This window comes from Lepidochelys kempii, chromosome 7, assembly GCF_965140265.1.
Source record: "Lepidochelys kempii isolate rLepKem1 chromosome 7, rLepKem1.hap2, whole genome shotgun sequence".
NCBI classification, from domain to species: domain Eukaryota; kingdom Metazoa; phylum Chordata; order Testudines; family Cheloniidae; genus Lepidochelys; species Lepidochelys kempii.
Genome location: NC_133262.1, coordinates 58,946,034 through 58,962,520, shown reverse-complemented (window position 1 = coordinate 58,962,520; position 16,487 = coordinate 58,946,034). Strand labels below are relative to the sequence as shown.

Genomic DNA, 16,487 nt, shown 5'->3' with positions numbered 1-16,487 from the left:
ACCCACTCTCTCCCCCCACATACACACAACACACTCCACCCCACCCCCTGCCCATTTGAAAAGCACACTGCAGCCACTTGAACGCTGGGATAGCTGGCCGTAATGCACCACTCCAATACCTCTGCAAGTGCTGCAAATGTGGCCACACCAGTGCGCTATCAGCTGTCAGTGCGGACAGATTGCAGCGCTTTCCCTACTGCGCTGTACGAAAGCTGGTTTAACCCAAAGCGCTCTGCATCTGCAAGTGTAGCCAAGCCCTCAATCTGCAAAGCTTATTGTTGACACACCACAAGCTGGACCTGTTCCCCCAGAATCTCAGCATGCTGCCTCTACAGGAAGCAGGGGAGAGTTTAGGTTTCTTGGTGGTAGGGAGGCCTTAGAAGTGGAGAGTGAATACTTTGCCACTACTTTCCCGAAGCATTTTAGAACTGAGAAGTTTTACCACCATAACAGAAGGTCATGAAGCAGAATACGGATGTGCACCCAAGCCTAGGAAAGTTACTCCTCTCTGACAACAAGTGTTAGCAATGGCTGTAGCTGACTTGCAAGGTCTTGTCTACCTTATGGAATTTTAGGGGGAAAAAATATTCTCACCAATTTTCCAACTTTGTTTCATCAGCACTGGTGTTAGTCCTCATGTAGACATGTACAAGTCCAGCAATACTTTAGGCAGCGAGAACGGTCGCTTTCTTTTAAATAAAAAGCTACCATGTTAATTAAAACTTGCTCCTTAGAAGGGTTAACTAACACGGCAGTAAACGCCTTGTCCACTAAAAGATTCCCCTGAGTGCAACTGAATGAAATGTTTACTTACAGTGACTGTGGTTCTTTGAGATGTGACAGACGTGATTCCACTTAGGTGTGTGTGCGCCCAGGAGTACTGGTAGAGGGGCAGAGTTCACACCTTGCGGCAACAGTCCCCTCCGCTCGTTACATGAGGCGGTGCTGCCCTGACCACCCGTCGGTTCCTTCACTCCGAACACTTGAAAATGAGACTCCAATGCAGAAGGGACAGAGGGTGGGTCTTGGAATACAAGTCTGCATCACATCTTGAAGAACCAGAATTACAGTAAGTAACCATTTCTTCTTCTTCAGGTAGATGCAGCTGTGTATTCCTTTTAAATGACCCAAGAAGTACCACGCCCCAGGAGGAGGGGCTCAAAGTCTACCTAAACAAGGACTGCAGGACCGCTCTAGCAAAGCTTGCATTCACCCTGGGCTGGAAGATGTGGTTCTGGCATAATGGTTCAGGACAGGGGCCACTGTCCCAGCCACGAGACGAGCGCCAATCCCAGTACCCGTAACAGTCCATCGAAGGCCCCCAATGCTCGTCAAGCAATGGACAATGGGGGGAGGACGACCCTGACTTGGATGCCAAGGAGCCTCAGGATCACTGGGATGAGGGCAGAGCGAGATCAGAGGCAGCAAGTAACCAGTCTGACTTGTCCATCATCCAGAACTAAGCAGGAAGCAGCGCTGCCACTGGAAGCAGTACCGTTGGTCCTGAGCAAGCTGGTGCCAGAAGTGCTATCAATCCCAAAGTCAGCAGCGGTACTGGAGTGTTTGACAGCACCAATTTCAAGGGCAGCGAAAGGTGCCACAGTAACATTTGCAATGCTGACTGCAACGGTGCTGAGGAGATTCACTGTACCCAGGTCCCCCAGACCAATCCCAGTGCTGGCCCTGCTTCCACAACCGTGAAAGGGGAACATTGGGGTCCAGTGCCAACTGACCCAAGGGTCCAATGGCTTGAGTCGACAGGGTTATAGATGACACAGCCCTGACAAAGTCCTGGAATAAGGGCAGGTCGGGGCCGAAAAGTAGACAATGTGCAGCTGACATGGAAACAGTCAGTATTTGCATCTACCTTGTCCGTACCAGATTCAATGGCCAGGCAGAGGCCAGAACCCAAGTCAGCAGTACAGGGTTTCTAACCTCCCTACTCGGTACCAGGGAAGGGTTAGAGGTACCCACACCATCCTGCGCACTGGCACCAACTCTGTGCTAGTTAATGCTTTTCCTGGGGAAGGCGGAAGAGGTTCCCCAAGACCTGGAGCAGCCTCGATCGGTCTTATCTGACCTTTTCCTCCATGCAGATAACAGGGAATGTCTCCTCCGTTTCTTCAGAGTGTGCCTGCTCCTGAACACAAAACAGCTTCACTCTTGGAACCTGAAGGCGATCTCTGACCTGATAAGGGCTTTGGTTCTGAAGCAGGCCACACGGCTTGTTCAAGCAGGTGCTGCTTTAGGCAAAGGTCCCGAGCCACTTGAGTCTATTTCTTGAACGATCTGCAGATTGCACAATGCTCTTTAACATGGGCCTCGCTGAGACAGCAAGCGCCATGTGGAGGGATTGCTGGTGGGGATCACACTCCCACACGAAGGACAACATTTAGCCCCCGTAAGAGCATCACTGAAGAAACTAAACTAATAAAATTAACACTAAGCTAACGCTAAGGGTACTACTTCACAGTATATATAATAAGAAAAAACTAAACTAGCTGAAGGTTGTGAGGTTAAGACCACACAGAGCCCTGACTCCAGCCACAGATGGTAAGAAGGAACTGAGGGAGGGTTGGGGCGGCGCTGCCTCATGTAACCAGGGGAAGGGTTATGGCCACGAAGTGTGAATACTTCCCTTCTCCGGGTACTGGTAGGCAAATTTCTTAGGTGTGTGCACACATAGCGCACCAAAGCCGAAGTGGAATACTCAGCTGCATCTACTCGAAGGTGGTGTGGATTCCCTAGTTCAGATACGGACCATGTGTAATCAGACCATTTCAGGGAGCATAATTAAGGAATAAAACCATTCCCAAAGCCATGGTTCAATCCTTCAATCACACTTCCAGAAACAGTGCTGAACATGATCTTGTCCTTAGCTACACTTGCAGTTAAAGCACACTCAGTGCCAGGTCAGCTTCACTCACAGCTGACACCATTATCAGCAACAAGTAATTTTCCTAGGTTAGACCAGTGCCAAGGGTGAAAGCATGTTCTTTATCTCCTGGACCAGGGCAATCTTTACTGGCCAGAGACCCAACCATCTTACCTGATGTCTGTATGAACTTGATCTATGCCATGGAAGAGAACTACTGTACCATAACTGTGCCTTTAAGAAGGCTCAATAACTAAACTTAATTAGAATTGGAACCATGCTATGTGCAAGTCACTTAACATATGAATTCAGAAGAGGTACAATAATGTAACCTTACCATATACTTAAATATTATGCAGGTTTCTGAGCTGTGAAGGACACAAGCTACTAGTCATTCCAACTTCTTAACAGAACTCCGGTAACACAATAATCCTTGTATTGGATGTCAAGCCCCAAAGAGAAATTTAAAACATTGTTCTTACCTTTCCATTCTTCTATTGTGTGCTCTCTTTCATCTAACTGCTTGTCTGGTATCTTTGGTGGAGGCTGCAAACAGAATTGATGCATGATAAAGAACTCAAATAACTACAGTGAAATGAAAGGGAAAATGCACATCAGCTAACCGGAAGGCTGTTGTATAAAGAATAGCTTTCAGAATCCCAACCCAATCTTTTAAACATACAGCATCATGTCTGACCAAAACTGTTAGAAACATAGTGATGGAGAGTTCAATCCTTGAGGGGGCCATTTAGGGATCTTTGGCAAAAAAAATTGGGGATTTCTCCTGCTTTGAGCAGGGGGTTGGAGTAGATGACCTCCTGAGGTCCCTTCCAACCCTGATATTCTATGATAGTCATCTCATGTCTGGCCACTTTTCTATACTTCATGTGATGTTTCAGACGCCTAGTGATTAATAGTTTTCCTCGCATTGTTACAGTTATGTTTGACAAAGGTGGCTAAATGGAGACGTATCTAGGTACAGCATCTTCCATGCCTGACTGCCCTTTTGCCTCTTTGGGACATTTACTGTAAATATTCTGTAGAATTCTAGTTGCACCATTTACATGAAATCCTGTTTAGGATGCTGAAGTGTCTTCTTCAGTTCTTACTAGGTCACAGCCAACTACCCCTTCTATTCAGACACTTATTTTTCATCTTATTTCAATAAACTAGAAGTTAATTGTTTAAAAAGTGATATATTTTTATGTTTCAACTAAATCACATTCACCAGTGGTGATATTTGACAGCACATGCTCCTACACTAGAGTTTTGCCTCTGGCTCCTATTTTGTTACTTAGTGTTGAGATACTACCAAATTGCCCTAACTAGTAAAAATACCTTCTTCCTCTTTTCTTACCCAGGAGTCAATGGCTCATATTCCTGGTAAATGTAACAGGTATGCATAGGAATGACTGAGGCAAATATTTGGTTTAATAAATCCAGGGCCTGATTTTCAGAAGATTTAAGTGTGATATTTGCATGTCTTATTTGTAGGTACAATCATCATGATTATGCATAGAAATACAGGTGAACCACAACTGCCTGAAATTTTGGCCCCTAGAGAGAAAATTCTAACAAACATATCTACCAATTTCAGCTATAATTCTGACAGCTGCAGGTCAGAAATGTAGTGCATTATTATTGCAAGCAACTAAACCAATCACCACATTCCAAGTTTGCTTTCTTCCGTAGAGTATCCCATTATCAAGAGACCACAGCCAAGAACTTACTGCTTCTGCTTCAGATGGATCATACCAGACATTGATGTATGGGTGCTGCAGAGCCTCATCCACAGAGATTCTTTTAGAAGCATCTATAACCAGCATTTTTGATAACAAATCCCTTGCTTGACTGGCTGCAAGAGTGAAATTTTCTATTTAGGTTTATGCTGAATCCACATTAGACAATGTTTTAAATCTTATGAACAGACACACTTAAAAGGCTTAGCAGAGAGCAGACAAATTACAGTTTTAAGGTCTGCACAGAATTCAGGATTTAGCAAAGCTGGTACTACATTAAAAAGCAAAGTCAAAATAATGAGTAAAACTGATAAGAGAGTTTTGAATTTATGTCACATGTAACAAGAACAAAATCTCACATGGAAGACTAATCAGTACCTGGACATTGTCCTCCTTCATGCAAAGGAGGCAACATGACAACTGGACATGTTTTCACGTCTGATAAGTTTTATTGGTACATATATCGCCAGTGACTAGATGGATTTATTGAAATTGCAATTTCTGGGGGGAAAAAAATCAGAAGCTGGACAGCTACCAGAGGACTAAAAAAATGTCCATGTGATAGAGAACATCAAACAAAGTAAAAAAGAGAAACCTGGTAACTAGTATCTGATAAGTAACTATTCCTTAATATGAAGGCTTTCCTCCTGCCCCTCTCCCCAAATAAATCTGCCATCACATACAGGATGAGTGAATTCAGAGCAACTAAACTCTAGATTGGATTCAAAAATTGGCTTGTATATAAGCCTTGTGACATGGAGTGAAAATTGGACTAAGTATGAAAAAAGGTTGATAGATTCATAGACTTTAAGGTCAGAAGGGACCATCATGATCATCTAGTTTTACCTTGTCAAGGATGAATCCCCACTCTGGCACTTCAAGTGCAGAAGGTGGGGGCCCGCAAGGATTCTAAAAATTAATATGTGCCACTCCAGGCTTGGTAAATGCTACCACCACCCAAATGCAAAAATCCTCCTTGGACCCAGGAAGGAACACTTGGGAATTCCTCCCTGTGGGGTACCCTCAAGCCCTTTCACCCCCCCACCCCTTTGGGGAAGAGCTGAGAAAGAAACAAAGGAAATTAGCTGTGCTACCGGCTGATCAAACATACACAAACCTCTTGGGACACCAAAAATCCAATCCTGTTCTTAAAAAAAAAAGGTAAATTTTATTAAAAACAGAAAGGAAGAAAATACATCTGGAACTTAGGCTTTTGCTAGATTTTAAAATAGCAATTCCAAAATTAAGCACCCAAAACAGCTTTCTTGGGCGTTAAAGGTTACAAGCAAACAAAAACATCTGGGGTTAGCACAGGGAAGTCCACAAGCCTTAAAAAATAAACAGAAATAAACCTAATTGCGTCTTTCTAAACATTCCTAATTTATTTACATATTTGTGGGGTTTCAAATAAGTAATTCTAGGAAAAATCTAATGATTTCTCATCCCTGGCTTAAAGCTGCTTATAGCGTAGTCATAGCCCTGACTTTGCTCTGTTCCCCTCCTCCCCCGAGAACCACCACAGACATAAAGGGAAAGCTTCCTTCCCCATTTTAAAAAGTTCTAGCCTTCCCATTAGCTCTTTTGGTCAGGTGCCCCTTTTCTTTACCTAGGGGATTTTTTTAACCCTTTGCAGGTTAAGCAGGCAGATAACAGCTACCAAGAGGGATTTTACAGCTAAGTGGCTGGCTGGGTGTCCATAAAAGGGAGCTTCCCATGCCGCCGCCCCCTCCCCCATTTATCACAGACCTACAAATTGCAGCTGCATAATCTCTCCTACCCACCCCTGCAATAGGCCCATAATCTCTGGCTGTGTTACTGAAATCCTCACATCATGACTTAAAGGCTTCTAATTCATATCAGCAAATGACCCATGTCCCATGCTGCAGAGAAATGTGAACCTCCCCCACCCCGCCCCCAATGTCTCTGCCAATCTGACCTGGGGGGGAAATTCCTTCCTGACCCCAAATATGGCAAACAGTTAGACCCTAAGCAAGTGGGTGAGATCGACCAGTGTACTGAGGAAGAAGTCTCCAACCATACGGTCAAATTATCAGTGTTGGGTACAATGTTATTTAACGTCTTTATTGATCACCTGGAGGAGATGGTGAAAAAGCAGACTAATTGGGAGGTGAGGCAGAGCAAATTCCAACCAGGTCAGAGAAACAAACCTCGAGGAGCTAAACAAATGGACAGGAAATAAAATGTGACTGAACGAGGGGAAGTGTGTAGGGCTAGTACAGCTAGGAAAAAATATCCCTATCCTTTTAACAAGCTGGATATACTAGGAAAGCAATTGGGCGGGAGCTTGCAGCGTAATATTGTGGCAAACACCTAAAAAGGCCAATGACATGTGAGATGCAACACACAGAGCCAACATAAAATGAACCTGGGATGCAAGTCACCCCCTACGCTGTACCCCTCCTGCAAAACCACAACCATAGGGGAAGGCTGTATTTAGGCATCTCAGTGCTGGAAAGAAACAGAATGGATGAGAATTCACAGAATCGCTAAAAAAAAAAAAGCAACTAAGGGGGATGAAGAGGGTAACTGAGCTTAGTTGTGCTGGTTCACGACATTAAAAAGAAGGGAATCTGAAAACCAGTTTACAAGAGTTTGACGTGTGAAAACACTGAAGAGGGAAAGAATCATTTAGGGCTGTCCACAGAGGTAGAACTACGAGTAAAAGGGTGAAAAATGTCTAGACAACAGGGGGAAATATTTCTGACCGACTCTGGAACTGAACCATAGAACAGTCTCTCAAAATAATGGGTGGTATCCATATCACTTGAGTTACCCAGAACTCAACAGGATAAAGTAATGTAGGAGAAAGTCTCGTAGTAGCTAGGAAGTGTTAGGGTTAGGAGAGGGACACGCTAGATTATAACTTTTCAATATATAGTGCCTAGGATTCATAGATTTTAAGGCAAGAAGGGACCATTATGCTCTTCTAGTCTGACCTCCTGTAGACCACAGGCCAGAGAACTTCCCCTAGATAATTCCTAGAGCAGATCTTTTAGAAAAACATCCAATCTTGATTTAAAAATGGTCAGTGAGGGAGAATCCACCACTGTCCTTGGTAAACTGTTCAATGGTTAATTACTCTCCTAATTAAAAATGTACTCTTTATTTAGGCAAGGATATTTAGAGAAAGTAAATATAAGTAAAATCTTGTAGACAGCAGAGCTAGTCATATTAGGGAAGCCATACTAAAATTCAGTTAATTCAGTATAAAAGCCTCTATCACTGCAAGTGTTTATACAATGTGGAGCTTCCAGTGTTTCAAAATTACCTCACTGCATAAATAAACGGTACAAGAAACCATTCTCCATGTGTAATCCCAGAGGCAAAGAGGAGAGTTCTGAGCATTTCAGTGTTTCCTTTCTTCTTCCCAGGAATCCTCTTACCCCTAAGTGGGCTATGGTCATAGTGCTGGTCAGTCCCTTCCTTGGCTGATAGTGGAAATGAAAAATCGCCATTTGAGATACAACCTGGGCTATCCTGAGGACAGGCAGGGGCTATAATAGTGAGCACTTTCCATCCTCCTTTGAGTCTCAAGTGACTTTTTCCAAAGCTCTGTAAGACCCGGCAACAACAGACCATATTGCTTGAAAGCACTACCAGGTTAATCATCTTTTGCTAGAGTACAAAATGCGATGAGCCCATGCTAGTCTACGGTGCTAAGTAGCAGCTAACTTCTAGCACCAAGAAATTCTTATTTCCAGAACGAAGGGATCCCAGAGCCAAAGGCATGGTTAGACAGGATACAAAAAAGGGACGTACATTACATTTACATGTTATCATATATGTTACTTTATCTCTAAAGAGAAAAGAATTCTGGCTACATAGCTTACAACAATTGCCTTCTTTTTTGCCGTTTCCCTCCACCCCACATTTCCTCCCTCAGCCACACCCCTCTCTAAGCAGTTTGAGTGTCAGCTATAAAGGAAAATATCTGTTTCTGGATAACAAAGAACCTACTACAAGAATACATAGCAGTAGCTCAGGAGAAAACAAGAAAAAGGAGATAGAAGTAATCCCAGCACATACATCCCTTGGTAACAACATTTTAAAGTTTAACTCTTTAAAAGATTCATCTGATAATGGACAAAATGTATACTTTCATTCACGAGGTGTCAAATATAAAGGAAGGGTAACCACCTTTCTGTCCACAGTGCTAAAAAATCCCTCCTGACCAGAGGCAAAACCCTTTCACCTGTAAAGGGTTAAGAAGCTAGGATAACCTCACTAACATCTGACCAAAATGACCAATGAGGAGACAAGATACTTTCAAAGCTGGAGTGGGGGGAGGGGAAACAAAGGGTCTGTCTGTCTGCGTGATGCTTTTGCCGGGAACAGATCAGGAACGCAGCTCAGAACTCCTCTAAAAAGTTAGTAAGTAATCTAGCTAGAAATGCATTAGATTTTCTTTTGTTTAGTGGCTGGTAAAATAGCTGTGTTGAATGGAATGTATATTCCTGTTTTTGTGTCTTTTTGTAACTTAAGGTTTTGCCTAGAGGGATTCTCTATGTTTTGAATCTGATTACCATGTAAGGTATTTATCATCCTGATTTTTACAGAGGTGATTCTTTTACTTTTTCTTTAATTAAAAGTCTTCTTTTAAGAACCTGATTGATTTTTCATTGTTCTTAAGATCCAAGGGTTTGGGTCTGTGTTCACCTGTACAAATTGGTGAGGATTTTTATCAAGCCTTCCCCACAAAAGGGGGTGAAGGTTTGGGGGGATGACATCTCCAAGTGGGCTCTTTCCCTGTCCATTGTTTAACACGTTTGGTGTTGGCAGCATAGGGTTCAAGGACAATGCAAAGTTTGTACTTTGGGAAAGTTTTTAACCTAAGCTGGTAAGAATAAGCTTAGGGGGTCTTTCATGCAGGTCCCCACATCTGTACCCTAGAGTTCAGAGTGGGGAAGGAACCTTGACACGAGGCTACTACAATATGAAAAATGATACAACATACATGATCTTACCTTTAAGTTTGTTGTGCTCAGAATCAGCTGGGAAAAGTACATCTGGGAAGAGTTTCTCAAAACTATATCCAGCATATTTAGGTCTGTTCTCCACATAAGTCCGCACTGTTGGCTGCAATTTCTTCATGAATTCAGGGCATGGTGTTCCTAGCTGCTCAATAACTTTATTCCACTGATCAATATCTAAGGTCAAGCAGCTAAGAAAAACATAGCATGGCTAACATCCAGCATAAAGGCTATGTTAAAACAATACAAAATATCTAACAGAGATGAAGGTAGCAGGCCATAATAAATAAAAAGACACTATCAGCTTGTTCAAGAGAACAGTGATGATGAATAATTGTAAGCTTGGCTGAAGAGCAGTGCAGCTAATATTGATTTTACCCATAAAATATCCAGACCTGCCAAAGGATACACTTGTAGAAAGTACAGGGAGTTAAAAACCCACTGAGCTAAAGCAAATCTCAAATATAAGTTTAACAGAAACCTACCACGTTTACTATTTGTATAATTGTCCAGAGAGTTGAATTCTGTTTGATTCAACTCCCAAATATGCTAAGCATCATTAAGGCATTAGAGGGAAAAGCCACTCATTGGTGTTTTATCTATATACTCAATAGCCTGACTCAAGCTCTGGCTGTGCAACACATGAAGTGTGTACTAATTAGGAGAGAGGTCACATTTGGGCAAGGTAGGTGTGCACAACAGGGTTGAAATCCTGGCCCCACTGAAGTCAATGGGAACTCTGCCCGTGTTCCTACCCACTTAAGTGCTAGATACTACAGTCATGAGCACATTATAAAATGCCTATGGAATACAGATGTATCTAACAAAGCCCCATAAATATATTGCAGTTCTCATTTAAAATGTCGTAAGTGCAAGAAAGTTCTAATTCCCACAATAAGGCATAAAATGAAAGCCAAGTGTTCAAACTTGAATGAACAAAGATCAGTGCATAAATAAGAGGGGCCTAATTTAGCTCCCTCTAAAGCTAAACAAAAACTGGGACTGTTCAGCAGATGTGGGGGAAAAAAAAAAGCTATTTTTATTAAGACACCTTAACCTTGGGCACGCATATTTCAAAATTTGGGCCCTCAAGTCTTAACATAACAGAAAGTGTGTCCAATTCAATAAGGTACTTGTTGTGTTGAAGTATGCAACAAAACCCACAGAAGTGAATAAGATTACTCATGTGCGTGAAGTTAGATATATTTAAGATGTATTTAAGAAATTAGGCTGAATCAGGGCCAGTGTCTCAAATAAATAACTGCAGCCCCGACAGTTGGATAATGCAGAGCAAGACCGATAATTCTGTTCCTATCTGGAAATATTGGAAATAAAAATGTAAGGGTTTGGGCTTTTTCCAGTAGCTTTACCTTTAAAACCAACAAATCTGGAATTTAATGCTTGGTTTAACCAATGAAATTAGTCAAAAGGGTTTGGGGGAGGAAGTGAACAGAACTCTGCACAAACAAAACTTCTGACTCTTAGTAATGTTTACTGGTGATGCAGATTCTTTCAGTCCAGTTTCCATCTAACAAGTCCTCTGCTGGAAGTATCTTTAATATGGCAATACCCAGAGAGAGAGACAACAACTCATTCACTGAATGGAAACACAGGTCTGGTAGGTATTTCTAAAAGATGCTTTGAAGATTCACTTTTTACTATATTTTATATTATATAGATAGATAGATAGATAGATAGATAGATAGATAGATAGATAGATAGATAGATAGATAGATAGATAGATAGATAGATAGATTTATCTATCAATATATTCAGCTATCTAAGATCATCATCTCTGGAGCTTTCCTTTAAAGTAGCGTACAAAGCGTAACCTGAGATGTGACACAAGCTGGACTGGTTAGGAATTTTTTAAATGTCCACTTACAAACACAAAAAGCAACATTGCTGAAGTATTTAGACAGTAGCTGAGATTAGTAGAATAGTAGATCACTCCACAAAATGTTCAGTTAAAAAGGAAAATCAAAACATATAATAGGTAAAGCACTGTACAACAAAAGAAGTCCAACTTAATTATCGCAACACCCAGAAGCAATGGATAGGCACTATATAAAAATCTAAAGTGAAAATAAAAGGGTAAAAACCTCAGTGTGTCCAAGTGGATAGCTTCTCATCTCTCTAAAGTTAGTCTGCATGAATTGCTAAATGCAGCACTGCAAGCTACAGTTATTTACTTTGCTTTTTTAAAAATGATATTCCCATAAACAACTTTGTGACAATCAAAACTAAAAATCATGAACTCACAAATGGTATTTTGAAACAGTAATTTAAACAACGTCGTAGCAGTCAGCAGTGGAGCAGACAAAGTCTACTCTGACATGGACCTGAAATGCTGCTGTATGTTTGGACCTTTCAAAACTACATCCTAGGCCAAAGGTAAGGATACGATCTGTACCAGGAAATAAAACACCACCTTTGATCATTTCTCCCATGATGCACCCAACTGACCAAATGTCAACTGAAAACAAAATGCAATGACATTAACATAAAAAGGTAGTTATTAAAATAAAATAAAATTAAAAAATAATCCACACATACGTGAAGTAATTATAAAAAAGCAGTGTACAATGGAAATGAGTGAGGATGAATGTGTGCTAACTACGGTACCAGCAGAGACTATGTCCTACTGCTAGATGCAGCCTGAGTATAACTGAAGTTCTTACCTCAACAATTTTTGAAATGTATCACAAAAAAATTCATGTCCATTTAAGAAAAAAATTGACCCATATGCATTTTCATGAGAGAACATTAGAACATTAATCACCTAACTAATTCAACCTGCTGCAGAAGCACAAGGATACAGTCCCTTCCTGGAAAGAGGATTTTGTGGCAAACCATTTCGCCCATAATGCACCCCACAGACCATAAATCCACTATGTTTGTAGCACAAAAAGAAGGAAAAGCAAAGCAAACGGTCATTTAAAATTAAAGAAGCATAACATGACTGCATCCTATCAACCGCAGACAGCACAGGAAGGAAAGAAAGAAATCATCGTGGTATTAAGCAATGAAACTATTTTAACACACAGTATCTTTAAGGATGATCTTTTCATCTGGCTCATAAAGAAAAGTCAGAAGAATAGCCTTTTGCTTAAAACACTGTCTAAAGATAAAGTGAGAGAGATGCACACATATCAGACAGTTTAAAGCCCATCTTGAAGTTCTGGGGTTTGAAATAACATGTAATTATTTCCACAAATAGATTTGCTTGGAATAGCAAAGATAAGTATATTTGTTTACATGTTTCATGGTGCTTGCAAGAGTCAGTCATTTTAAAGCTAGCAAACCAAATTGTTGTTTGAAAGAAGAAAGCGTGTTTCAGTAGTGCATACTTTTAGAGCAGAATTTATGGGTTACTGGCTAAATTCGATTAAGCAGGAACAGAAGAAACTTTTGCCAAGTATTTCCTGAAAAGTGTTTTACTGTGCAATTCTCTCTCCCTTTAAACAAAAAGGAATACAAGCAGTAAAAGATCATTTAGCATTTTAGAGGATCAGTTAACAAGATTAGTATGTTCCTGGAAGTAGTTAGACTAGAAATAATTGATTTAAAAATACTCCTCCAGCAACATCGGAACATAATATTGTCTGATACAAAAGAAACAAACACTCATAATAATACAAGTTTGTATATAAAAAGTTCTTAGACTTTCTGCCCTACCTCTCACTTTCTCTCAAAAAACCTCAACAACCGTGGAAGACATCCTCACTGAAGTACAAGTTTACTTTTTACAGGTATGCCAATTTTCTTTGCTACTGTTGCTGATTTTTATGCAAGAGTTTTCTTGAAATCAGAGTGGTGAATTTTTATTATTACTATTAGCTCCTTGTCAGACACTAGCTTAGAATTTCACTGAAGTAGAAAACAATGGGTTTTAAGTGAGAACACTTGCATAATAAAAGCATGTGCAATAGTACTGAGTTAAACAAACTACAAACAGAGCAACTTTTTACTCAAAATATTCCCTTTCCCCATGTTTAAGAGTTCCTCTAAAATATTACCTAAATCAATCTCCTGATTACAATCACACCTCTACAGATTAGGTGTTAAAATTAAGGGCCTGGTTCATTTTTAAAAAGTTTGTTCCTTTTAAATCCCAGATCATAATTACATGAGTTGTGGCATATAAATCGCCACTACATTTGAAGATTGGTATTAATATTGTCTTATAAACTGTTTTCAGGTATTTAAGACCAAAGCATTTTTGGCACAAAACTGAAAAAGGTAAAATTTTGTTCTTGACAGTTTACCGAAGATTGTAAATGGTTGTTTCACCTGCAAAGCAACCCTCTGCTCTCATGAAGAGAAATGCACCCGAACCCTACTGGAGATAGCCTGGGTCCAAAATGATAAAAGTGAATTGTGTGGAGGGAAGAGCAACAGTATATGAGCATCAAGGATTTCTCTTCATGCATCGAAAGCCAGGGATTTTAACAGGCTCAAATGAGTTAATGTTAGAAACAACTTCTTTGCTCACCCTTCAAAATTTCCAGAAGTTTGCTCTGAAGAACACTGTCAATTACAAAGGTTTCTTTACAAAGATTCTGTGAAGCTAAAATTTAATCAAGCCTTAAGAGATGGTCTCAGGAAGTTTGGAATAAAAGATCTCAGGTCAAAGATGATCTCGATTAAACATTTTCATATCACTTTTCCTGTTCTTCTAATTGTGAGAAAGTGTCTGTTGTCTAAAATCCCTACATGAGAAGCACTTACTCCTAATTAAATCTCAAGGGGGGGGGGACTATGTTAAAGTGGAAGTAAAGTTGACATTACATATTGGTAATAAAGGGTAAAAATTTTACAGGAATGTTTGAATTTCCTGGATTTATAATACTTAGTTTCAGATAATCCCTGTAATGTTTTTTATCCTTAAATTACTGGCACACACGCTGAACTGTAACTCTATTTTAACAGTTTTTGGTCTGGAGCTTCTCTAATTTGTTTTTTAAAAATTAAGATTTCATACAAAAACACTAAACAATAAACCCAAAGGGAATGCTACCATGTGATATTTCTATTAAAGTTGCATACTATCAACCTTAAATCTTTTACAGCTCTTTTTGATCAGTCAACGTGCAATAGTAAATCTGGTCCTTAATTTACCCAGTCCATATTTCCAACATAAGTCTGTATTTCCACTTTTTAACTGGCCAGTGTGTTCTGACTCCTTTGGTGCACCGGGGAATCTGCCACTGAAATTTTAAAGTGTACTAATTCTTGTATAAGACGTCTGTACTCACCAATACATTTGCTCCATTCCAGAGTACGTTAGAAGGTAATTCCTGTCAACAGGCTGGTAATACTATTAGCCCCCCAAAAGACAACCCTTATTTATTTTTTAAAAAGGAAATCTGCTGCCAGATTGGGATTTACATAATTGTCTCATACCTAATTGTACAACAGGCCAAAACAACACAAAGGATGAGATGTTGCTTTTAAAGAATGCTTCTTTCTCATGGAAAAGTTCTGTTTGTTTTTTAAAAAGGTTTGCTTGTCCCTTTTCTTCTCTAATTAGTCACTTTTAAGCCCCAGAAAAAAAGAAATAAGTGCCTGAGCTAGCCTGATCAGCTAGGTAAATTCAGAGCAAAAAAACCCTTCACCCCTTGCTTGCCTCACTCAGCACTGGGTTTCTAAATAATAACAATGCATAGCTCTTACCTAGCTCTTTATACAGCATTTTGGAGGAACATACACACTAATACAAGCTAACAGTCTTAGGAGGAAAACATAACCCCAGCCTCACAAAAAACTATTCACTCACCCACCTGGAATAACTTTTTCATCACTGTCTTAGGTTATGTCTACACTACAACTTATGTTGGCATAACGTATGCCACTCAGGGGTGTGAATAAACCACCCCCCAAACAATGTAGTTACACGAACAAAAGTGTCAATGTAGACAGCGCTATGTCGCCAACGTAGCTACTGCCACTCGCAAGGACAGAAGTAGTTAAGCCAACAAGAGAGCTCTCTCCCATTGGCTTAGAGCAGCTACAAGAGAAAGCCTCCCGTGGCACAGCTGCATCGGTGCGGTTGTGCTGCTGTAAGTTCTCTAGTGTAGCAGTAGCCTTCATAAGGGCAGCTGACCAGTTTTTGTTCCTAGGCTTATAAATATTAAACCAATCCGGGGAAATCAAGAGATGAACTGATTTGCCCAACACCACACAGTAGCCTTAACGAGCCTAGAGTAAGTTTTCAGAAAGTTTCCCCGTCATGCTGAAAAAAAGGTTTAGCTCCACTGATGGCAGCAACATTAGGAGCCCTAAAACAGATAAGCGGATGACTGCTGACAGCACATTCAGCACCATGTCATTTAACCATGCTCAGAGTTGGTCTAATCAATAAGACCTGCAGCTGCTGATGACCCTTATAAATTAGTGAACTGGAATTTTTTCTTGCCCTTCTGCAATAGTATAGAACAGCAAATCTTCCAAGCTAGGCAAGAGACCTTGCTTCATCTTATTTTTAATAAATTATTTTTATAAATTAGGCCTCCCTATGGTGCCAACATCAGTGGACCTGAACTAGTGACAGCAAAGAAGAGAAATTGTTGCCCAAGGGTAAACAAGGCTGCTGAGCCAGTGGCAGAACTGGGAACAGAATGCTGTTATTTCAGGAATGACAGCCAGGGTGTTACACATTCCAGACAGTACCTGAATACGTAACTTCCCTCAAACAAATGTTGTCTGGCACCCCTGTTACTTTCTTTTACTACTACTAATATAAAGAAAAGGAGTACCTGTGGCACCTTAGAGACTAACAAATTTACTTGAGCATAAGCTTTCGTGAGCTACAGCTCACTTCATCAGATGAAGTGAGCTGTAGCTCACGAAAGCTTATGCTCAAATAAAGCGCCACAAGTA

The 16,487-nt window shown here is 40.5% G+C and overlaps 1 protein-coding gene across 14 annotated transcripts in view; it reads right to left on the bottom strand.

The window, feature by feature from the left end:
- Positions 1 to 16,487, bottom strand: part of MAPK8 (mitogen-activated protein kinase 8) — a 125,209-nt gene that overhangs the window by 11,926 nt on the left and 96,796 nt on the right. For 7 of the 14 annotated variants that reach the window (XM_073353038.1, XM_073353046.1, XM_073353044.1 and 4 more), the window contains 4 exons: positions 12,010 to 12,081; positions 9,600 to 9,782; positions 4,606 to 4,730; positions 3,358 to 3,460 (listed from right to left, as the gene is read on the bottom strand). In XM_073353038.1, the coding sequence (XP_073209139.1) occupies positions 3,358 to 3,460; positions 4,606 to 4,730; positions 9,600 to 9,782; positions 12,010 to 12,081 (483 nt within the window). Of the gene's footprint in view, positions 1 to 3,357; positions 3,461 to 4,605; positions 4,731 to 9,599; positions 9,783 to 12,009; positions 12,082 to 12,424; positions 12,497 to 16,487 lie in introns of those variants that run through there. The other 7 variants (XM_073353042.1, XM_073353049.1, XM_073353050.1 and 4 more) reach the window with 5 other exon arrangements.